At 49.1% G+C, this 25,216-nt stretch overlaps 1 protein-coding gene across 4 annotated transcripts in view; it reads right to left on the reverse strand.

The window, feature by feature from the left end:
- The window catches only part of ITM2C (integral membrane protein 2C), a 33,130-nt gene extending 8,987 nt beyond the window's left edge, over positions 1-24,143 (reverse strand). For 2 of the 4 annotated variants that reach the window (XR_008734488.1, XM_055723856.1), the window contains exons 1-2: positions 16,319-16,474; positions 1,196-1,333 (exon numbers count right to left, since the gene is read on the reverse strand). Coding sequence is in view for 3 of the 4 variants with exons in the window: in XM_055723856.1 (XP_055579831.1) it covers positions 1,196-1,333; positions 16,319-16,429 (249 nt within the window). In the remaining variant the exon portion in view is untranslated. Of the gene's footprint in view, positions 1-1,195; positions 1,334-11,263; positions 11,373-16,318; positions 16,475-20,378; positions 20,550-24,025 lie in introns of those variants that run through there. The other 2 variants (XM_027808931.2, XM_005441664.4) reach the window with 2 other exon arrangements.
- Between the last annotated feature and the right edge of the window lie 1,073 nt (positions 24,144-25,216).

Genomic DNA, 25,216 nt, shown 5'->3' on the forward strand with positions numbered 1-25,216 from the left:
ATTGCAGGCAGGCAGCTGGGGTGATGACAAGTGGCCCTAAATGGACCAGTGGGCATTTCCCAGTGCCGTTCAGCATCTGCCAAGGGTAGGTTATTGAGTGGGTGATGGACTGAATGCTGTCCGTAACGTGGTCAGTGCTGCTTCTCACAAGGAAGCATCTACACCAGGAGCCCTGCAACAGGGGCCGGCACACTAACACAGCAGGGTGAGAGAGGGCTGAGCAGCCCTACAGCCGTCACAGAGTTCCCAGATCAGGTATAGATGAGCACGGGCGATAAAGCACTGATGTATCTTAAAACAAAGATTGCAAATTAATTTGACAGCAAGAAAATTTATGGAGCAAGGGAGTGTATAAAAAGACGATACTGCTGAGTGGATAAGTGCTGGCTGCAGAGATGAAGGCAGCTGGCCGTCCTGGGAGAACTCATTCACTAATAGCTGCTCTGCAGCAGAACGAGGGCTTCAGAGCACATCAATGCTCTGGGGTTTCTTGGCTAAACTCTCCGCAAGCCACAGAGCTCAGCAGTTCGCTCCTTAAAAAGCAGCTCTGCCCTGCCTCGCTCCCTGCGCTCTGACCCACCACAACGCTGCCAGCCCCGTGCCTTTGCTAGGCCAGGCTTTGCAAAGACTATGCGGAAGAAAAGGTGCTGAATTTACTGGAGGCTGAGGGCTCAACTTTCCATACCATCTCCCACCTAATTTTCACTTCTCTGCTTGCTTTATTAATAGCAGCACCTATTTTTGTTACACCTACAGCATTTCGCTGTGCTAGGGCCAAAAAAACCTACTGCAAAAAGCTGTTCCCTTGCCCGTACCTTCCTGCTCTCCCCAGGGCTTGTTCTGCCCTTGCGAGCCATGCTTTTGGACGGCCTTACCCCTGACAGCAGGGACACTGGGTTTAAAAGGTAGAACTGGCAAGATATTTTTATGGAGTTTAAAAAAAACAGAGGGGCAAAACAAAGCCACGTGGGAGGGGAAGAGGAGGGTTTCTGGAAGACCCGTCCCAGCAGCTGGGATGGAGGTGAGCCTGAGCCTACCACTTAAGACAGGGCTTGCCTGCAGTGCCCAGAGGAATGGCTCCTGAGCTCCCGCAGTGCAAAGCAACAAATAACAGCACCGCCTCTTTCAAAGGTTGGAGCAGCTTGTCTGGCTGCTACGGTTGAAGAACCAGAAGTCCTTCCTGACTCACCCCTACCTGGGTGATGAAGAAGTATCTGTACACATACATCGACGCAAAGACCAAGCCCAGGAGCAGTACGAGGAGACCCATGGTCAGGTAGCACACCCCGCTGAGCGATGACCTCCGGCCTTGCGCCACGGGAGCCGGCTCCTCCTGTGAGATGAAAACGAGAGCGTCCGTCAGCTGCCACTGCAAGGGACTGGAAAATCAACCATGTTGCACGCAAAGGCCACACACGGGTTTGTGGTACGCAACTGCAGGCAGCAGGCACTGCCCTGCAAAGTGACTTCACATCTGAGAGCATTCTGGCAAGAGTAAAACGCTTCTGCATTTTGCTCTCCCACCCCTCCATATAAATATAATCTTATTTATATAAAAATATATGGGTGTGTGAACATACACACATATATGTATACTCTGCTTCCCACCAACCGCTCAGAGCAAAGTCAAGCTTTGTTTCAGTGGGCGATGAGGACTGACTGAAAAAAAAAGGAAATGGAGAACCAACAGTTCCTGGCTACTGAATGTAACATTTGTGTATTTATACTCAAAAATTTGTGCTGAAATGCTGCTACTCCTGCACAATTTTTTCAGGCCAAATTTTTGAGATGGAAATTACTGGTCTCGGAGAGGTACCTCCTGGCCCCCTGAACTTACCCAAACAGCTCAACTTCATTTTCAAACAGATTTGTGCACACCTTCCAGGAGCATGGTCAGAGCATCAAAGGAAACACACCTGCCGGTTTTAGAGTGCTGCCTGATCTATATAGGCAGTAGCCAGCTCACCTCATTACAGCCCTCGAGAAGGAGGGCAGTGCAAAGGCAAGGCAACCTCCATGGGACGACTCATCCCAGCCTACGACACTTTTTTTTTTTCTACCAAAATAACCCTCCAAAACGTTAGGCAGGAGGAGGTAAGGCCTTTCAGAGGCAGATGAAAGAAGGTGGTTCAGAGATGCCCTAGTTTCCACACGGAAGAGCTGAAAGCTGCCCTCAGCTGAGCAGGCTGGCAGGGGAGAGAGGCACCAGGGAGGGCTCCTGCAGATTAACTCCCTCTGCACGCTACATGATCTGCCGTGTTTGATCTGAAAGACTCCACGGATAGCCAGAGACCAGTATGAACTGGAGGGACAGATTTAAAAGCAAACAGCCGCCTCTCATTTCTAAGCAGCATCACTTTTTAAAAGAAAGATGCTTCTTCAGGGTAACATGGCCAAAACCTGCAGGGTGGTGCAGGTGCTGAAGCCCCAAAAGGAGATGCCCCTCGGTCCCTGCCACCCTCCATGGCGTGAGACCAGCTCTGCCCAGGGGACCCAGCAGCAAAGACCTTTCCCTTTGCCCTGACATGAAGCAGCCCGCGCGAGAGCAGCAGTTCAGTCCCAGGCTTGGAGGCAGCATCAGGTCACTCCCACCCTGAGACTAAAGCACCCCAGCACCCCTGAAGCACCTGTGGGGAGCCCACCAGGCGGGGATCCCTCCCACCTCCCCAGCATTTGGGCTCCAGCGAGGCAGATCAGGGGCAGAGCCAGGATCCTGCAACCTGCTCCACTCCCAGCCAATGCGGGATGCTCCAGCTATCGATTTTTTCTTTCCTAGCCACATTCAGACTGATAACTGCAAAGACCAAATTGCTTTGGGAGAGCCACAATTCCAGCACGCCTCCAGAAGAAATTAATCTATATTTATTTCTCCTTCATCCCAGCTGTTGAAAGATCCACAGCACCTCTATTCACCACCAGCTCCCTACACAGAAGGATCAGTACCATCAGTCTGTCACTGCTCCTCCAGCCAAGAAAGGGATGAGCAAACTGAAAACCACCACATTTTAAAGTTCATTTCCAATCTTTCCCTTCGTCTCCTTCTGCAGACAAGGGGCAGCAAGTGTGACAAGCCACAAAGAAAAGAAAAAAACCTCACAAAACCCAACACTTTCCTAGAGGAAGTTTAAAGGCTCTCTGACAATGAACTGCTAGGACAGGAAAGTCATGCTCTATGTCAAGTGTTTCACAAAAACAGATTTTCCCAGATACTTGTCATCAGAAAAAGTGCAGGCAGTAGGGGTGAAGAGGAATTAAAAGATCTCATGCTACTGACACTGAAGCATGGCTGAGAAAATGCTTAACGCTCCGTGAGTGAATCACATCTGAAAGGTGCCAGGTTACCGCGATGGATACTGCACTGCTCGCTTCCTTGGTGAGCTGCAAGTGCTAACTCCATGGAGAGCTAGGGGAGAGGGCTCAGAAGGACACAGCAACTCAAAGAGGAAAAAAAAATACTCCCACTAAAAAGAAAAACTGCATTTGAAGAATGGTAGGGAGGGGCAAATAAGACCTCACTGGTTTGCTATTTTTGCTAGAGCAGCTCTGTGCTCTTTGCACAGCCAAAGACAGAGCAAGACATCCCACTTCTCACCACCAAAGGAGATGAGTTTGGCTCCCTACAAAACATTCCTGGCTTTGGGAAAAATGCCTGAGCTTTGTATTTTGGGACAAGGTGGGGAAAGCAAAGCAGAGCTTTGCCCTGGGATGTTACAAAACACCAGGAAAAAAAAAAAAAAAAAAAAAAGAAAAACCTCAAATTCTGAAGGAGGAAAGAAAAACTCAACAGCAACCATTCTGATGGAGCGGAGATTAAGGCAGTGAGGTTGAAAACGCCACCAGGCAGACCAAGGGGAATAATTAACCACAGTCCTGCAAAACACTGCATAAAAATCACCTGTGCAAACCCTCACTAAAACACACATCTCCACCCCCCAGCTCAGCAGATTAAAGGCCACCAGCCTTTGGTCACTATGAATGAACTACAATTTAAAAGCAACTACAGGTGAGCTGGCACCTCGGCTTCTGGCTGGAGGCTTTCTCAGTGCTGACGGGCCTGTAGACAGAGCAGTGCACGGCCTGCTTCAACAGCATTTCACCCAGGACAACAAATCTTCACCAGGTCAGAAAAATCAAAGAAGCTTCTACCACAGGCTGCTGCCCGCTCATGCCCCAACATCCCTCCTTCCCACAGACCACCACTCCCTGCAGTAGGAATGTGGCTATTTTTAAAAATGGGAAATGCATCGCAGTTCATTTCCATCTGTTCTTGCCATGGGAATGCCTCGCTCCCCAGCAAGGGAGCAGTTTTCCCCTAAGCTAACCTTACCATAAAGAGAACCAGGTGGTCCCAGCAGCAGGGTGCAGGAAAGCCATCCCCGCCAGAAAGACCCCCAGGACCAACCAGCAAACGAAACCATGCACTGTGTTCACGCTACACTCTGCAGATCTGGCAGTATTGCCAGTCTCCATCAATTTTGGTGGTGGGAAAAAGAATTAGACTCAGCAGCGGTGTTTTCCTGAAGAGCAGATTACATCTTTGAGATGCGCATTTCCACTGAAGACAAAATCAAAATATTAACACAAAAAAAATGCTGTACGTTCACCAGCTGTTTAGCAATATTCTGTAAAAATTCATTAACCAGGCACTCTTTCTGCAACAAGCCATTCTACTAACTTTTTGCCTCAAACAGCTATGGATTTTTCTGCCAGAGAGAAACGGGAAAGGTAGGGGTCAAAACCATCCCTGGGCAGAGGTAGGGACAGGTATTTCTGTTCAGCAAATGGGCCTTCCTTTTCTTTTTCATAGTTTTAAACACAATATTCCAACACATGGGCATATTTTACACAAATATCAACATAAGGCCCTTCCTCCCCTCTCCACAAACACTCATTTGCTTCTCCATGAATGAACAGATGTAAAAGCAACAGTAGAGGGAGAAAAGCATGATGTTCAAGGTCCAGACGCTAAGGATGTGCATGCAAGGAGGATGCACAGACAGACCCACAGCGCCGCAGAGTACCCCACAACAATTTCAGGACAGGAACACCCTGCTACTCCATGCAATGATCCTTTCTTTGCTCCGCATTTCTTGGCACCACTACATGCTCCAGTGCTGATGCAAACAGCAGAAGCCACCACTTTGCTGACCCTACAGTGGGAAAACTGGAAGAGGCCACAGGTAGAGCTCCTTGCCTTGTGCAACCCGAAGGGAAGGTACAGCTCACTCTTCCTCCGCACGGGCAATGGGGGAACGCATCCATCTCAAGAAGAGTGCCTGCATGTCTTGGGTTTTCAGCCTACTAACACTTCATCCCACCAGGCGAGAGACAGAGGCAGCTCCAGCACACAAGCCTGAATAACCAGACATGCTGACTCTGCTCTAGTTTGCAGGTGTGACAGCTTCACAGACACTCAAGCCAGCGCCTGGCAGCAGACAGGATACTGGAATACAAAAAGGAATTCCTTTCCTTGGATAAAACAGACTCTTGACTATGCTTCAGCACCCTGCCTGCTCACAGGCAGGACATAGCACAGGCAGCAGACATCCAGATGGGAGAGGATGGCGTTATGGTACAGACCATTTGGTAGAGGAGGCTTGAAATTAGCCTGAGGGGGGAAAAGCATCCTAACTCAGTCTGTGGATTTCATGTCTTCAGGATTTCATGTCTTGTTAAGGACATGATGAAAATGGCTGGTGTCCCGTTATCCGTTTGTTGCTGAATGGCTAAGGAACATCTCTCCTTATCTTTAGGCATCTTTAGGCATTCAGACCCCGGGGGGCTTGGTGGTGAAGAGCCCCCAGGGCTGGCCAGGAGGAGCAGGGGGGCAGCCAGTGTTTGAGACTGGAGCACTTGGCAAGCTAGAGCTCTGCAGATGGAAAGTGAGAAACTATGCACAGGGAAAAGGCGGACGAAGGCAGGCAAGAAGGGGGAGAGGAATGGTGAGAGATACACCACTGCAGGGGAGAGGAATGGAGAGAGAAACCACTGCAGCAAAGGCGGTTCATCCTTGCAGCCACCAAATTATCTCCCATCTCATGCAAGGGGGTGGGGTACAGAAGCCTGGCTGTGCTTTACAGGTGCTATGTCTGGTCCGTAGCATGGAAATCAAGTCCAAAGGCCACAGTAAGAGCAGGGGAAACATCAATGCCTGCCAGGCACTGCTGAGGGCACCTACTGCTGAGCAAACCCTCCTGGCTTAGCCCTGAGCCTTTGGGGACACACCACCAGCAGCAGCTGCTAGCAAGAACCATTCCCAGTGAGGCACTGCCTTTGATATTTCTCATATATATATGTACAGTACAGCATTACAAAAACCCAGATGTTTGATACTATCACTCCTTCATCACCAATGTCTTGCTAAAGATGACAGAAGTGAGGAAATTAAAGGTGTCATGTCATGCCTTGCTCCTTCCTGAGTCACACACCACCTCAGCAGAGACGGGCTCAACTCACAACCTTTTCCTGCCTATTCAGCTTTGGAAACAGCTCCCACTTCTCCACAAACCATCTCTCCTGCATTTCTGAAACACAGAGATTTGAAATCTTTCATTTTAGGTGTAGCAGAGCCTGACAAACAGGGGACACAGCTCAGCAAGTGCCTAAATATATACCCCCAACAGGCAAAGAAGCTTGGGGCAACTAAAAATAGTAGATGTGATTTTGACAACTGACAAATGAGAAGAGAAATGTGATGCAGAGTAAATACTCAAAGGGATGCAGTTTGGAGAGGAGTGCTACCTGAAAGACGTCACCCCTCTCTGGGATGGAAAGACGTCACCCCTCTCTGGGAGCTTGATTGTTTCAAGGGAGCAGCAGCGGGAGCTCTCGACACTGAAGTTGTCCTGATGTAACTACAGATGCTCACAGGCAGACATGGCTTCCTCAGAAGACACAGGTTCGAAACTTAGGAAACTCACATCAGAAAATCTAACTTATCTCACTTTTTACTCATTTCTGGTAACCAAAGGACAATATAGACTACAGGGAAAAAAATAAATCAGTTCAAGGTCTCTACCTCCAGCGCATCAAGTCCCACATTCACTCTCAAAGTCAGTTACTGCTCTACAAAACCGAAGGACTTGCAACAACAGCACCCTCCATTGACTCCGTATGGAAAAACCCCACCACTGACTGCTGGAAAATGGCAGTGCTGCAGCAGTGGGTGTGAGCTGGTACGGACTGACCTCTCTTCTGATGTGCTGGGCTTGGCTTTGGGTGGGCTCTCTCAGGAAAGCAACCCCCATGTCCGTACCGACACAGCCCGCTCCTCTGCAGGCGAAGCAAAGCCTTCTCACCCCCCCACCCCCCAGGCAGCGCCCCTACCACCTGCAGGTGCTGGGCACTGCCTGCAATTGCTACGTATGAGAAAAAGCACCAGAGAGTTTGTGGGATGATCTGTAGAGCAATGAGATCCAGACCTGCCTCCCAGAGAGAGCCACTCCCATCTTTAGGCATTCAGACCCCGGGGGGCTTGGTGGTGAAGAGCCCCCAGGGCTGGCCAGGAGGAGCAGGGGGGCAGCCAGTGTTTGAGACTGGAGCACTTGGCAAGCTAGAGCTCTGCAGATGGAAAGTGAGAAACTATGCACAGGGAAAAGGCGGACGAAGGCAGGCAAGAAGGGGGAGAGGAATGGTGAGAGATACACCACTGCAGGGGAGAGGAATGGAGAGAGAAACCACTGCAGCAAAGGCGGTTCATCCTTGCAGCCACCAAATTATCTCCCACACTCCAAAAAAGGTTCCTCTGCCAGAGGAGCAAAAAATGAGTCCTGTCCTCAAGAGCAGTTATGCTTGGAGAGAGGAGAGGGAGTGAAATAAGGAGAAATACCAGGTAACACCAAGGGGAGGACAGTGCCTGGGCCATCGCCCTGGCAGAGACTCACAGGGGTCAGTGCTCAGCACCAGCAATGAGAGGCCTCTGAATGAGTCCATTACCTGGAAGGAGAGTCCTTCCAGCCTGAAGAGCATTGCTAATGCTTTAGGTCAGAAAAGAAAATAATGTGTGCATACAAGGATATATATGTGTGTGTGTGTATATATATATATGTGGCACATAGTTTCCAAGGCAACCAAACTCCCTACACGCAGTACTTGAGCAACGCTTGGGCAGGGCATGCAGCAGCATTTCCATGGAGAACACAGCTGATGGCTTTTGGACTCAAAGATGCCTTGAAGGATAGGGGGAAAAAAAAAAAAAAAAAAAAAAGGCCTGTAATTAAGAGACTATCACAGCTGAAGGCAAAAAGGTTGCAATAAATGAATCTAATCGCATCTTTAAACAATACCACAGCACGTGACTAGCAACAAAGCCACCTGCCTCAGGAGTCACTTTGCAGTGCTGGAAATTAGAATATCAAAAACAACCACTGGCTAATTAAACCCCCCAGCTTTGTTGCTATATGACAAAGACAGCAGGACGTTAAAAATGCAGCCTAGCATGTGGGAGCTCCTAAGCGTTCAGTGATATTTTCCTTCTCCCTCGTCAGCGAGAGATATAAACCCCCGTTCTTTTCTCCTTTTTCCATCCCTTTCTGGAACTAAGGGGCTGTTTCTCCTCCCTCTTTGCACAGGGGTGAGGAATTCATTTCCATATATTTTTTATTTATTTATTTTTTGGCAAAGGCACAGCTTCCAGCTGGGTTTTTTCCAGCCTCCCTCTCCCCTTTCCCAGGAGTAAAGCCATTCAGAGCATTAGCAGAGCCAACAAAGCCCCTTGTAAAAATAAGGCTATTCTTACCAGGCACATAGCTAAAGCCCCAAGCGTCACACTGAACAGACAGGCAGGCAGAGAGAAAACAAACAGTTGTGATAAAGAGGCAAAAAATGTCTCAACCTGGATGCTTAACAGCCTGACTGCCAAAACGCAGGGTCTGATAAATGTGGCCTGATTTCCAGAAATCAACAGGAGCTGCAGCCACTCACCCCAAGGACAGGGGGAATCAGTCCCTGCCCCAGGGCAGCTCCACCACCACAGCTAAAAGGTTTTGTAGGACCTGGGCAGACCTCACCTGGGAGAGGGAAGGAGCACACTCAGCCAAGGAGAAGGCCAGGGGCTCTTTTGCAACCCTGAAGCGGGAGGCAGCACTAAAAGAATGGGAATTTTCCCCAGAAGAAGAATGAAGGTTAAGCTTTGGCACTGGGTCTCAAAACACCTCTCTAGAGCAATTACAGAAAAAAGGCAGCTCAAGCAAAAGCGAAGCAGAGCAACTGCTCTGGGAACAGGGGAAGCTCTTAAGGTGGGGGTTGGAAAAGTCAGAGACTTGATTCAAGGGTAAAGACATATGCGGGTGGGCAGACACCTGACTCCTTAAAAGACCTTTGACCAATGCCAAAAATATTCGAGAACATTAAGAAACTGAGGCAAGGAAATGCCAACAGCTTTCAGCTTGTTCTTGGTGTAGCTGAGTCCTCCTCTTCCTCCGCCCAGGCGAAGCGAAGCTGCTACCAGCTGCCCACAAAACCAGTCTGCTCGCTCCACCTTCACCCGTGGCTTGGGAAGAAGGAAGCCACAAGCCTGACTGACCACCGAAGTGACAAGCTGTTCCGTGACAGCGGGACCACATGCTTGGGAAGGAGCTGAACATACTTTCCTTTCAGCAGCCACACTCACCTTTTCCCAGGCTAGAATCGTACAATTGCTCCAATATAAACCAAACACACCTACCAACCTGTGCAGAGCTAGACTGGTTTTGCAAAAGGTGCAAAGGATCGGGTGCTGTCTCAACACATTTGATAGCAGAAAATGTTGACAGGGAAAAGACCACCACACACATCAAAGGGTTTCACACTATTTCACCTGAGGTTGCTCACCATCAGTGATGGCTTTGGGTCCTAATGAAGCACCAGAGCAGACCAACAGTTGGGCTGAGGACTCGCTTTAATACTGTTGCTGGGCTCCAACCACTGCTTCCCCCCAGAGAGCTCCATGCCCAGATAGGTTTGGGATCCAGATGACCGTACACTTTAAAACTACAGCACCCACCTCTGAGATTCTACAGTCGGGCAGGCGGAGATGGTCAAAAGCAAAGTAGCCATTCTGGATGTCGCCAGGGGCAAGCCAAGCACTGCTGATCTGATTGTGCCCAATAAAGCCACTGCCATCCCACCTCACTCTTCCACTATAGATGACGATGCCCAGCAGGCCGGTAGAAAGGAGCAGGCAGCATGCCCAAGATGCTTACGAGCTGCAACAGCCAAGCTGCTGCCTTCTGCTGGCTCTGCAGACGAGAGGCAGCATCAAAGCTGTAAACCCATACTGTTTGCTCCGAGCAGAGGGGTCACAGTCCAGCATTTCCCAGAGTTCCAGCTCAAAGCATCTTAACAAGGAACCAGATTTCAGATTACAGCATTTGCCTCTTCCCTGAAAATCAGGGAAGTCACACCATAAAATGAAGTCACTGCTGTCTTTCAGAACAATGACAGCAATTATGTCTTCTCCCAGCAGCAGCGTAGGAAAACCCTGACAGTCAGCCCTACACTCAAAAATTCACTGCAAAGGAACAGTCTCTAGTTTAACAGCAGCAAGAGAGAGGCGGCAAATTTACCTTTCTCAGCTTTACTGTTCAAACCGACTTCAACAGTAGGGCATGGCAGCAAGAAAAACAGCTCAGCAAAGCAAGTGTGGAGGGAAGAAGTAAAAAACCAAAATCCCTCAACACTGTCCTTCTCAAATGGTAACATTAAAAAACAAATGAGAAGAAAAAACTCCCACACCTAGGCTCCCACACATCACCTGGGAAGAAAATACCTAGAATTGAAAATGCCTTTTCCATTTTCTATAAACCCATTAATGAGCACAGATTTGGTAGCGCAAAAGCAGGAGTTGCAGAATGTGAACAAGGACAACTCATCCTCCCTAGATGCTCCATCTCTCTAGACCTGGACGCGGTGCTCTGCTGCATGCGGGCTCCCCTCTGAGCGGTACACAACACCCGTCAGGCCACCTCTCTCCGAACAGCCATGCAAACAGCACGATGCAACGACAGGGTGAAAACCAGCGCTCTGCTTGTCACTGCACAGCACCGGGCTTCTTACAGCAAAGCAAAGAGCCCCTGTACTACGGACGGAGCCTACAGTGCTGCAGCATTACTACACGCAGCATATGCACAACGCTTCTGTCTCATACCTACATTTGGTCCATTTGTACCCTTTTAAACTGCTTCTTTTTAAAGCTTTTTCCCTTGGTTTTCTATGTTTTGCAAAAGAAATGCTGCACCCAAAGCAGGTAAACACAACAGATTCTTCCCATGTAAAGAGCACCTACGTGCAAAGTTGCGTTGGTTTCGGCTCTTCTCCAGCTTTGGGAGCGTGCACACCCCTAGACAGACATTTCAAGTTTCTCCGTCTCCAGCTCTTCAGTCTACATCTCTTTGGTGAAAGACAGTTCCGTGTTTGCAAATTCAGTTGCATTTTTTGCTGCTAGAAATAGTCATTCCCTCTCCTAATCCTCCTGCCAGTTTTAGCCAGATCCTTTGTCATGCTCAGCTGGAATATTAAATATTCATGTCTGGAGTCCAGTAAGATGCTGAAGTCTAGTATTTCACTAGAGCAGATCCTGTAAGGGTATGGAGACATTTTTTTTCCAATTCAGCTGTCTTCCTCCACTTCCAAGGCATCCCTAAACCATGGAGAACCAAGAACCAGCAACGACGCTTCTTTTTAAGCTGACCACTCCATACAGGCCACAAAAAGAAGTCATCACTTTGGCCCACATGGATATGGAGAGGGTCGGGCAAAGGCCAGGAATAATCTTCTGTCACAGGAGGCAGCTTCTTCAAATTATTATCTACCACGTTTAGATCCCTAAATCAAGACCTCAACATGGGGAAAATACCCACAGCTCAGGAGCACCAAGCCTGGACTCAAGCCCGCAAACATGTCAATGAGCATAATCAATCCGCAGCGCTGCCAGCTAGTTTTTCTCCCTCTCTCTGGATTTACAGCTTGCTTTGTGAAAAAGCCTGTTTAAAAGCCTTTTCCTCACACCCCCTTCCTTCACCATCTGTCTTCCACCTCGCAGCCTTCTGCAAGGAATTTGCTCACAAAACCCAGCACTGCACTGGCACAGCAGCTTTCACCAGGCTGGCATGACTCCGCAGTAGAGGGCCAGCAGAGATCCCTGCATGGCCAGCGAGAGCCACTTCTCCCCCACCTGCCCCACACGCCAGAGCCCAGCTCCGGGCATCGCTGCTCACGATGCACCGGTACCTCTGGTGAGGCCAGAAGCAGCGTTGCTGCCTGTGCTGCCCTGACCTGCTGCCACCTGCCCAGAGCACACATCCCCTCGGGCTGGCTCAGGCAGCAGTCACAGCTCGTCATGCCTGCCTGAGGGCCAGGAAAGGCAGGGGAGCGGGGCAACACAACAGCCCCCGCAGCAAGACTGACCGTCTGCCAAGAGCTCCGCACCCACACCGGACCTGGTCCTCACTGGGGAGTTTGACAGTGACAGGAAAGAGAACACCAGAGAGGCCACACTCCCAAAGGGTTTCAGGGCTTTTCCCTGCTACGTCAAGCTGCTGCTGGCAGCCCTGCAGCCCGCAGGCTGAGGCACCCCACCAGGCAGTCGTGCTGAGGTGCAGCCTACAGAGACCACACAGGGAGACAGAAGGGTTGGATGGATCCAGTGCCAGGCAGCCAGCGGCTCCTGGTGGGAAGCTTCTCCCTGACCAGGAAGGGCATGACCTAATGCCCACCAAAAGGAAGAGTCTTGTTGAGTCTTGGAGGTTGTGGATGAGATGAAAGGTGTGAAACCAAAGCCTGGTTATTACTGCAACCAACTAAGAGCAAGACACCAGTCGCACCCACAGGGCACCATTGTGTGCACCCTGGAAAGCCCCTCGCAGCCTCCGAGCCCATGAGCCACTGCCAAGGTGTTTCCAGAAGGCTTGCCAGGCCTGCGGGTACGGAGAGAGCTCTCCCAGTCCTCCGGCTTTGCCCATAAAGCCCTTCCCCCCCACCAGCCAGACCTAGAAGTCATAGCCTGAGCAGACACCATCTCCCCTCGACTTCGATCCAAAACCGAACGCGACCACACACACTGTCTCAGCACAACCATTCCCAGATGCAGGACAACCGGTTCTGCTTTCTGCTTCCTCTCCCCAAAAGGTTTCTGTGAAAGCAGCCCCTGGTGCACACAAGCATCTTCCCGTTGTCTGCAAACCATCCCGGTCCCCATGGACACCCAGTCTGCGCTGCAGTGTGTGCCATAAGGCACGGCTCGCCCTGCGCCGGCAGGGAGGGACATCTGGCAGCGCCTTCGGCCGGGGCAGCTGAGCAGCCAGTCTCTGCTACTTACAGAGCAAGGGGGATGAGAGACACCTCCTTCCTCCAACGTTTGCCATTACACCTGGTGAAAGAGAAGATTTTAATGAAACCCCTTTTCCTCTGGCTCTGGCACACTCTGCCAGAATAACTAGCTGCAAGTATTAGAGGGGTTTACAAGGAATCAGCCAAAAAAATAAGCCCCAAACCAAATTTTGACTGGAGAGCTCCATCGAACCAGTTTTACTCAGTTCCTGTGGATTTCCATGTCCAACACAAATGCAAGGAGCGTATTTCCCAGAGCAGTTAAAGACACAGCATAGGTATGTATTTATTCCTATTTCAGGCTGTAAATCTGGAGTTCAATTAAAACTCACTGAATATTATTTTTCATCTGAGAAAGTATTTTCCAATGAACACAACAAATTATTTTACTGACTGTATAACCTCAAACTGCCTTCTGCTCAAGGCCACTACAGCCTCCCAGCTCCTACTAATAAGAAGAAGATAGTTTCTTTTATAAGCCTTTAAAACGTTGCAACTGCCTCAAAATTCCATGGATTTTTCTGACAAGAGTTCAAATTGCATATTCTTTCTGATTCAAACTGAGCTGCACAGAAGAGAAACAAGGCTCAGCACATACGAGCTTGCTGTCAGGACTCCTCACCTACCACTTTTCAGGACACATTAGCATCACAGACATCTTCCTGCCTGCCACATCTTTGCATTCAGGGAACACCTGCCAAAATTCACAGGCTGCGGAAGCCTCCGCTGAATCATTTCCCAGCTCTGGCTCCTATCACTGGGATTGAAGTTGTGAGATCAAAGAGGAAAGGAATGCATAGCATCTTGTTTGCATGTCACCAATGCCATTTTGCTGCAAGGCAGCTACAGAAAGACACACACAGACAGGAATTACTGGCAGCAGAAGAGAGCGCATGGCAAGAAAGCCTGGCTATGGAAAGACCAACCCCAGAAGTTGGGTGTTTTACAAAGCAACACGCTCCCTCAGTCCAGCTAAGTACAAACTACACCGAAGAACCCAGTGTCAAAGATACCCTGAAAAACAGCATCAGGAGAAGGCCACCTGCCTGTCAGTGGATGCGCCGCTCCTTGGACAGCCCCATGCTGCACTGACTCACCGCAACCTGCTCCTGCCCTTGTGTCACAGGTCTTAGGCTGATTTTCTTACATGTCTGCTGGAATTAAGAGACTGACCAAGAGCCTTTGTTCTAAATTCATATCTTTAAGTTCCTTTGTAGCTCACACAGGCTTAAAAGAACAACATCACACCCCCCAGGAGTCAGAGAAAAGCCCAAGTCAACGTAAAGAACCCAAAACTTATTATTTGCTACCTATGCCAATTCATTCATCTGGCAGGTCCCAAATTGGAATAATTTCGATTCCTGGGACCCGACAGCAGTAACGATGGAAATAAGCTTCTCTTACTTTCATCTTTTATTTTACTATATCTTAAACTCCTTTTCTCACAGTGCTGAGAGAAGGAGATGGATCCTGCCTGACCTCATGCAGGATCAGCAGAACAAGCAACTTCCCAGCTGCAGAAAGCTAGTTTAATGGCAGCATGAGCTGGAATTCCAGTGCAATAGTCAACTTTCGGGGTTGGACATCAAAGGCGAGATGAAACCTACCACCTTGTTTTCTTTGTAATTAGAAAAGGTTAAGTCTGGAAATCACCGAGACATCACAGCTGGCCACATTCCCCCATTACAGGTTTCTATACGGCTCCTAGGCATCAGATTAATAGACGCAATCACGACAGACTGAGCACACTCAGACACTGACAGCACAGCTGAGAGATGCAAGCGTATCCACCTGTGACGTGATGGGAGAGATCATTACGATACAACCTGAACTCTGCAGAACTGAGCAACCCCCTGAAGCCCCTGCTCAGAGCAACCCCCCAGGGCAGGCAATTCCCACTTGCTGGTAAGGCACACAGGAGGCACTCTGCACTGCTGCAGGAACGGAGGAAAACCACAGCTCCCCCATGGTACGTTGAGTCAGGGAGATATTAGGGTCTGATAAACGATCAAACCGTACAGAGGGTCTGAGGCATACAGAAATGCCACTTAAGCCTCCTGCTCCGACACAGTAGTGCTGTAACAAGGCAGACCTGCCACTATGGGTCAGACCCACTGCTCTGGACATCACCCTCCACCACCGTGTGTGGTATGTACCCCAGCGGGCCCACCTGGCCAAAGAACCTCCAAGCTGGGAGTTCTCCAGCACCAGAGACTTCAGGAACACTCAGCTCCTGGCCAAACACAACGGTGCCCGTTCCACCTTCCCCTCCCCGAGAGGGACACCAGCCACACCACCAGTGGTGCATGGCCAGCACTGCCCGCAACACTCACAGCCCGGACGGGGCACACAGCTGTGCCCCAAGGCCCCAGCCACGCTCTGCATCTGCCAGGGATGCCCCAGCGCCTGCATCCACTTGGGGCCTGGCAGGATCCCAGCCTCGCTCCCCTGACACCCACCACCTGAAGCCAGCAGAGCAATTCAACTTCAGCAGGTCAACTCCCACCTCGAAAACTGAGCATTTCTAGACACAAAGCACCTTTTTTTTGCACCTACTTTACTCACAAAGTAGAGCCGCGCGCCCTTACCCCCATCCCACCTTGCTCCAGCCCCAGCCATCTTGTTCCTCGCGCCTCTTCTCCACCCCAACCCTAAGCCTTCAGAGATGTCGGAACCTGAAAACCACCCGTGTAAAATCAGTGCCGAACTACCTTCCCCCGGGCAAAACCACCTAGAGGCATGGGCCGAGTTCTGATGCCACTTGTCGGCGCCGGCCATTCCCTTCAGCGCCCAAGGCCGGCCGCTGCCCACCCGGGACCCGCTCCCCCGCACTTCAGGTGCCCCGTGCCCCCCCGCCCCCGAGCCACATCCATCGCACCGCTGGCTTCTCCTTGCCGGGGCGCCGCTGTCCCCGGGACCGAGTCCCCGGCCCCCCCTCGGCAGGGACCCCCGGCGCGCTGCCGCCAGCGCGGGGGCACAGCCCGGGCCGGCCGCCCCCCCCCCCCGCACTCACGGCGCCCGGGGGCAGCAGCACGGCGCCCGCCGCCCCATCGCCCCCCGCCGCCGCCGCCTTCTCCTTCTCCGGCTTGAGCGCCGGCGGCTGCTGGACACCGATCTTCACCATGGCCCCGCACCGCCGCCCTCCGCGCCGCCGCCGGCACCGGCACCGCCCCGGGGAGGGGCCGCCGCCGCCCCCGCCCCCGGCGGACCCCCGGGCCGCGCCGCTTCCCCCGCCCGCCGCCCACAGCGGGGCGGCCCCGCGCCCCCCGCCGAGCGGGGGTCTGCAACCCCCCACCGGGCACCGGCGGGGGAGGGCTGGGGGGCGAACGCACCGCCCGAGTGCCAGGGACCGACCCCCACCCTCCCCCCCCCCCCCGCAGCCCCCAGCACCTCTCGAGCCCCTCCTCAGGTTTAGGATATGGGGGGGACACGGGGCCAGCGGCAGCCCCAGGAACCCCCGGCTGCTGGCCATGTGGGGTTTTCAGTACCGCAAGCGGCACTGCTGAAATCTGGTCAGCAAATGGAAATTTTAAAAAAATAATAATTAAAAAGGAAACAGAATTTAAGGGACCCCCCCAAGCCTGCAGCTGCATGTGCCTGGAGCAGATGTGCAAGAGAGCGGAGGTGCCACTGGGGAAAACTGGGGGAACAAGCCCAGCTGCTGCTCCTTCAAGGCCTGGGACCAGAATCCCTGGAGGAACAGAGAGTGTTCAGCTGGTCGCTCCCCCAGGATCAGCTCTGGGCAGCAGAACAGATGGATCCCCTTCATCAGGGGGGCAATCATCTAGAAAAAGCCCTTCCTGACAGAAGCAGTGTGGCACGAAGAAGAGAATTTGGGGTGCGTGTGGTGCTTTTGTGCCACTGGTTCTGGTCCTGTGCCATTGGATGCTGGCTGGGGAGCCACAGATACGAAGGCGCTCTGCACGGCCGGATCGGCGGGGCATTACCTGGCTGTACGCAGGACTCACCGAAGCACTTGCACAGCAAGGAGGAAAGAACACATGTTGACAGTTTTGTTAAGGTAACAAAAACGGGGAAAAAAATCATCCACAAACCCCTCTCTGCCAGCCATCGGTAGCAACGAAAGCAGCAAACTGTCAGTGGAGAAACACAGCAATACCCTTACATTGATTCGGTCCACTTAAACATAGTATTTAAAGTCATTATGAGCATTTTCTTTCGATCCGGAAGGATTCATTATGTACCGAGTGCTTTACATCATGTTATGAACTAACCCATTGATAAATCAGTGCTAAATTTTATTTTCAAAAGGCATATTTGGCAGGGATACAACACTGACTCACAACAACAATTGCTCATAGTGCTGACTTGCCATTGTTCAATATTTAGAACCGTTCAGTCCTTCCGGCATCCCGCCACGTGGGTAAAAGTTACATCAGGATTGCAAGTTTTATCTCACACAGAGACAAGGGGCAGCATTTCCAAAACAGCCCCCAATTTTAGGAGCTCAAACTGAGACAAGCTGGTCCCGAGTTTCTGGTGTCAGGAGTGCCTACAGCCAGATCCAAACATCTCCCACTCAACATGCAAACCCAAAGACACCATCAGGATCATCTGTGACAGCAGCTGTACGGCAATTGCTAACTACTCTACTAACGTCTATCACAAATGACATGTAGCCTTAGAGCAAGGAAGTGTCCAGAACAGGCGCAGGGGGGCAGGAATCCCTGTGCCCCAGTTCTCTCAATCCACCAAGCCATCCTGCTTTCTATCCCCTTCATCACTTCGGGGCGTAGATTTGTCCCTGCCTTTTTTCAGGTTGTTTGGCTACACCCTTTCCTCGCACGGAGCTATTCTGTACGAGAAAGGCTGTGCTGCCTCCTCTGCCTCCGCTCCGACAGTCTGCCGGGCAGCTCTCATCACAGAAAAGAAATCTAAAGCCAGGATGCCAGCTGGGGAAAAGCGATATGAAATCTCTCAATATATCTGATAAACAGCAGAGAAAGCCTGACAGGCAAATCTCTAGTTTCAAGGCAGAACTTGCAGAAAAATTGGGGTTTTTTCTTTCAGTTTGGGGCAAACATGCCTCCACCATCCCGTCCCCAATCAGTCTGTGGGACTGGTGGGACAAGCCTGCAGTCACAATAGCAAAGGATCTTCTTCTGGTACTTAAGTCATTTGTGAAAAATATTGAGAGAAATAAGCACAAGGCTCCTGATGTTCATCCGGGCTCCTGACAGAACTGGTCTATTGATTTTCAGAGGCAAACAGACCAAAAGGCAGCACCACACCACGCCAAGCCAGCAGCAGAGCACCAAGCAGCAGGGACAGTGGCTCTGCCAGGTGCCAGCCTGCCAACTACCGAACCGACCTGGGTATTCTCTGGAGTACAGCAACTAAATTCCTGTTTCAAGTGGAAAGTAGTCTTGATCAAATATGCCAGACTGACATCAGAGTGTATGTGGTTGGGGAGTCCCCTGTCCACCTCCAAAGCTGCCCCCTCAGACCAGGCTAGCTACGCCACACCAGGGAGACCCACTGCCCTCCCTGGCTGCTGCTTCTGCAACTCGTGCCCAGGCACAGCTTAAACATCACCACGCTGTAAAACGTGAACTGGCCCCCAAAATCACCTGCAAAGCAAAAACTGCTCCCCATGAGGTCAGGAATCCTGCAGGATGCCGTTAACGTTAACATGCACTTTTGCAAAACACTTTTTTAAAATTACTTTTTCTTTTTTTTTTTTTTTTAATAGAAACATGCACAAGTGCCTCGAACAATCTACCACTTTCCAGTATTTGTGAATACAACTGGAACGCTCATATTAATTTTGCTGTACCACTAAAAAAATTTGCAGGACTGGCAAGGAAGGCAAGTTATTCTCAGAAAAAATGAACCCAAACCAGGTACTTTAAAAATGTATATAACACCCAAATGATTACAAAAATGGGTCAACATTACAGGTCTAAAACTTTAAAGCATCCTTATTTAATGTTTCAACATTTACTGTCAGTCACAGCCATGTCATTCCAAGGCATCTCCTGATTTCAATTATATATCTGGATAAATGGCTCTGCAAGCATTAAGAAAAATCACCGTAGTCATCACATGCCTAGTTTCAAACTAAAATAGTTTTTCAGTACGAAATCTCCTCCAGCTATAGGTCCTTCAGTCTGAGGCTTAGAGGATAAACACTGGCAATGAACTTAATGTTTCTTGTTAATGCAGCTTCCAAAAAAAAAAAAAAAAAAAAAAAGCGTCTCTTGCAGTGGAGAAGTGACATGCTCCTTATAAAACATCTTGCTCAAATCTACTGTCTTTTCTATTATTAAGCAAGCAGGTTTCAATTTAAAACTGCCACCTTACTGACTTCATTAAAGCCGCCTGGTATTTTATTAGTCTTTGATAACAAAGTTTCCATCTCTTGCATGTAATTAAGTTGAATCCCAGGAACAATTTACTTGACTGATCTTTCATTAAGCACAGCAGCATGATAGCACGCTCAAGTAATGAATCGGTGAGAACTTTATAAACCTTTCAGAGAAACTGTCTGCTACCTTGCCAATTCCCACTTCTCAAAAAAGTACCACTTTTTGTAGAAAAAATAAATACTAAAAAGAGTGCACAAGATAACTGCCTTAATATATTCTGAGCCAAGCAAAATGTGTTTGTCATTTACAGAGCTGCATCTATTTCAGAGGTCTGCCTGGTGTATTTATAGTCCCTCACTATATCAGGCTGGAAGAAAATGTGAATTTTCAAGTCCTTAAATCATTCTGCTTTTCCACTGCAGTTCCCATAAGGACTTGTACTAGACAGTGTGCTGCAAGAATGAGCCGAGTTCAGTAATATGCTGAAAGTATACTTCTATTTTACCTTCCTGTGCCTGATCAGTTGGGTAGAAAGCAAGCGACAGGCTGAGCTAAACAAAAAAAATAAGTAAAAAAAGTCATAATCACTCTTAAAGGAACAGATCACAAATGCAGAGGGATGCACTGATGGTTTTTCCTGTGTAACCTACTTCTAATTACCCCACATAATTGCAAGAAGCAATTACCTGTAGCCAAAGGTAGAGAATCAATCCAGTAGGTTCCATGGAAAGTTACAGCACTCACCTGCAGCTGAACTTAGCTGAATTTCTTGTCACTCCTGGGTGTACATGCCACCCAGCCAGGCTAACATGCCAATCCCTACTACAGCTATCAAGGATCGAGTCTTTTGTTCCTTCTTTTCTCCTCTTTGAAACAAAACTGATGGTTTTGCAGCAGCAGGAAAGCCTGGGCCACCTAGGAAGGTAAATGGCAATCTATTACCATTATGTACTTCAAAAATAACAAGTAATTTTCTCCTAATAATAAGAATTACCCTGGATTAAATCTCCCTTCTGGAAAGTAGCATGCTCCAGGTACCTCTATTACCTCTCTTCTATAAACTCTAGTCTACAAATGGCTAGCACTTAGCATTCTTTGGTCACTATTAAAAAAACAAAGTATCTACGTTTCAAAAAGTACACACAGACCAGATGCACAACAGATTTGACCTGAACCATTATGTTCACTGTTGGCAGGACGGACCGCTGCAAGCCAGAGCCAGAGAGCCAGGACGCTTGTTAACATTTGGTTGCCTGCTGTGGCACCAAAAACCCTAAGAGGTATGTGTGAAAAAATGGGGAGGGATGGTGAGAAAGGGAAGGAAAAAGGTGGCTTGGAGACAGCACCCTAAATACCCAGTCTGTGGGTTTATGTCACAGGATAAGCAAGAGAGCATATCAGAGACTGCAAAATTACCTGAACTCTCGTACAGTTTATACTTCCTCTGATTTAGAGGGAGGTTTTTTTTCTACATTTAACTGGGAACATGTCAGGGGTTCCACAAATCAAAGTATTGCAGAAAACTGCACAGGGTACTTTGTATCACCTCTGGAAAGGCTGTGAGCTGCAGGGAGGGCATTCCAGCGGGTGGGAAAGCACTACCGAAAAGAATGGGAAACAAACCTAAAAGCCAAGAAAGCCCAGGAAGTGGGAAGGGCCCTATTCCTCACCTTTACATATGGATGCAGGCATTAAAATACAGATTAGGAACAAAAGCAGGAGAAAGTGAATGAAGAGGAGATGCTGGTTTAAGAAAATAAAAGGCATGAGACTAGGTTTAAGTAGTTCTGGCAGAAGGTGAGTGGGAGGTCTCCGCCCCACAGAGTTCAGCTGCATCCTTCCCCAGTTTCCACAGTCCCAAAGAGGGACCCCCAAGTACAAGACAAGATGCAGCCTGAGCTCTTACTTTCCCTTCTGTCCCCTCATTTCTAATTCTGTATTCAAGAACTGGACTTTTTCCTCTACCTGCTCCCAGCCTTGTAATATTTCGCTTGTCTGATGTTGAAAGAGGCCAGCTGATGTGGAAAAGCCCAGGGCATGTGCCTTCTCTGGAAGCAACAAACTGAACGAAAGCACCGTCCTTCCTGCCAGGGTCCTGCAAACCAAAGGAGCAGGAAGGGATTCTGGGAGGCTGGCTGATATCATACCTGATACGATACCATAAGGACTAACATCATGAGGTCATTAGTCTTCTGACAGGTGCAGGCAAGCGTCCCCTCATCATGTACTCTGCCAGAACAGTGTCTGAACCAACAGGCTCATCACATGAAGTTTCTTAGGGCAGATGTAGCATAGCATCAGTCTTAGCTGTGGGGAGTGAAGCACCAGTGACTCCAGTTTCTATGGTGTCAGGTGCCTGGCTTCAAGAAAACGTGCCTGCAATTCCAGTTCTGAGCACAAGGCACATTTTAGCCAGCTACAGAAAAGCTGAGTAGTTTCAAGAGGTGTCTACTCGCTTACACCAGCAGCCCACAGTTTTCACCAGCTCATGCCCATCCATCATGCAAGTAACATACTGTGAGCAAAGGCGACCCCACCTTTTTCTTATCTCTCAGTTTTCCTCTTCTTCAGGGCTTGCTAAGGGTCAGCAAGTGAGTATGCTCAGCCTGAATAAAATGCTTTCTGGCAAGAGCAAAGCACACTGAAGAGAAAGGAGTGTAACCTGTTCTCCAGTAGATTTTATGCAGGGATGGAGGAAAGAAAATGTTGTCTCTTTCCAGGAGTTTCACTGTTGAAGAACGGGTTTTCAAAGCTCAGAGATAATTGCTGTGGTGTTTCATGACAGCCACATCCTCTAAATGAGTCTGCTGTCTCTTTGATTAGCAGATCTTGATGAACATCTCTGGGTTTTACGTTACACACTTAGAAAACTAACATTACTTTGAACCCAAGGGGGATGAAGTATCACAGGACACTGTAATAATACTAATAATCTTTAGAAGATGGAGAGTTCAATGTTAACTGGCTGCAGGACGGAGCAAGAAGCCTGAATCTCTTCTCCCCCCTTGCCCTTCTTCTGTCTTTATTGAAATTTTTGCCTGGTGCCCAGTCATTGCCCAAAATATTTGTACAGTAGGCACCACCCTTCTTGCCCTAGTTCCTTAGATTTGGCACTTTTCGGTGCCTTGCCATTGAACGCAGTACTGAAAATACACACCAAAAAGAGGAGAAAAAACAGTAACAACAAAACCAGCATGTTAGACAGACACGTAGACAAAAATGTGTCACTGAAAACCCAAGCCAAACAACTGCTTGAACATCCTCAGTTTCACCTTCTTTTTGGGAGGGTGACTCAGTGAACAACCCTTTTGTTCAGACACTCTCTCATACCAAACCTACTGCAAACTGGGTCACATGGAAAGAATCTGCCATCCCTCTTAGCAACACATGGCATCCTATACATACCCGCAACTAACAAAATCTCAGCGTTGCATGGTTGAAAAGAGTTTTTGGTGCACGAGACAGAACTGCTTTTATTTATAGCATCAGCACATATTATACAAACTCACACAAGCTCGGAGTCAGCAATTGGCAGAAACCAATCTAGCCTTTGCTACGTAAGTATTCTCTGCTTTGCAGCCCAAATGAAATAAAAGCCAAAGCAAGCAAATTCAACCACATCTAGTAATTGCCATACTCCTGTTCAGACGGTCCCACGGACAACGGAACAAAGATGACATCTAAGACCACCTTCACCAAAAATAGTTGTTGTTCAAACCCTGACTGCAGGCATCTGTATCTAGGACATCTGACTTCTCTAACCACAGAAGCTTCTTTTAACTCTGAGGCCAGCTACCTTTACAAAGCACCGAGCATGGCCTCATTAGTGCCACCTTCACCCCCCCAACTACTCCCACCAATTTGGCTGGCTTGGCCCAAACACCCATCAGCTTTTCTGGTGAACAAAGAAAACTGCTTTGTTGGCAGATGTGTCCACAAGCCACTACTCCAACTCTAAAAGAGGAAAATTACCTACCAAGAAGAAAGAGGGTACCAGAATTTATTCTTGGTCTTAAGCGATGGGAGTGATCTGCCCACTTCCCCTTGCACTCACCAGCTGAAACACATTCAACGTTGAAGGAGCTAAAGGGAAACATGTGGGCTAGAAGCCTTCAGCTTTCCCTTGCTTCAGCCCCATGAAACTATAAGCAACTCAATATAGGGCTAGAAGCATTACCTATTCCTCCCTGTTATATATGCTCCCTCTTCACTTGTTACTACTATTAACTATCCTTGACAACTTTAAGATACGGAGTAGAATTTGAAATTCAGCTGATGACATGAGAATTGGGTTTATCTTCCAAGGGATAGAGGAAAAGCAGCTGGCTTTCCTTTGGGGAAAAAAAGGGTTGTAGGTACTCAGTCCTATTTACAGTGTCTGGTACACTCACGTGACAGGGCTCTGGCTTCACAAACGTGGCAGCAGCACTTCAGCCTGGTGACCTTACAGACCAGGGACTGAGATCAGGGCCCCTTGCAGAATTCAGTCACGAACAGTATTTTTCCAGGACTTTCATCCTCACCCAGCTTGCCAGCCGCACGCAAATTCTTTCTGCCAGAATCACCTCCTAAGGGACTGAGTAAGAAATAATATTGAATGGTGAAACACTTAGAAGAACAATCTTCTATGAAACCTTTCTCAAACACACATACTTCACTGTTGTTTCTTTGAAAACTGGCCTAATCTCACATGACGCAGAGGGCAGCTACGCACTGATTAAAGAGACTGCTTCACGGGGCCAACTGGACTGCACCGCAGTAAGAAACCAATAGTGCCAATGGACAAGCAATGAAAAAACGTAATTAGCTCTAATCCAGCTAATTACATGGGCCTAATAGTCACACGGCTAAAGCAATCTCTCTGTACTCTCTTCTTGTCCCCCTACACTGCTTGACACCGTTCTGCCCAGGAACAAGGGCAAGTAATTAGAAGCAGATGCCCCAGATTACAATTGGATGCCCAAACTACGCTGCCATCTTTCTCTCTCCCCTCTCTCTTTGTAGCAGAGACACAGTAAGTCCAGATGACTTTACGTACGCAGCACCCTCCAACGGGAGCCTCCATTCCCCTGTGTTTCCATCTTCAAGGCCTATTAAATTGTATCCCTCCCCCCCCCACAATTACCCCTGTTCCCAAGAATGTGTATTCTGCTCTAATCCTAAATATAAGAAACCACCAGTTAGTAGATCATGTGGACACAGCTAGTCCTTGTTCTGCCAGTGAAGATGCTGGTCAGCAGAGCATTTAAAGAGTCTTGTTAATGCTCAGAAGCAACATTTTCAGGTTTATGTTACAGCTGGAGATGCCATGAACATATGTTCTTCCCATATTTTTTTTTTTTCAAAAAAGCACAGCTGCATCGACACAGTTGGCTGTGCCAGGAGCAGGCAAAGATTCAGCACGGCAGGGTGGGACACCGGAGCACACTCAAGGACATTTCAAGCGTGACTGGGGTTAGCCTTTGGGGTATTTCCACAGGTTTGCTTCTGATGAATGGGCTGCCCATACACATGGCTCCCCACTTACATTGAGGTTTGTCTTGGTGAAGCCCTGGGGTGTGCATGCTCCTCCTTCATGGTAA

The sequence above is a fragment of the Falco cherrug genome, chromosome 11 (genome assembly GCF_023634085.1).
Source record: "Falco cherrug isolate bFalChe1 chromosome 11, bFalChe1.pri, whole genome shotgun sequence".
NCBI classification, from domain to species: domain Eukaryota; kingdom Metazoa; phylum Chordata; class Aves; order Falconiformes; family Falconidae; genus Falco; species Falco cherrug.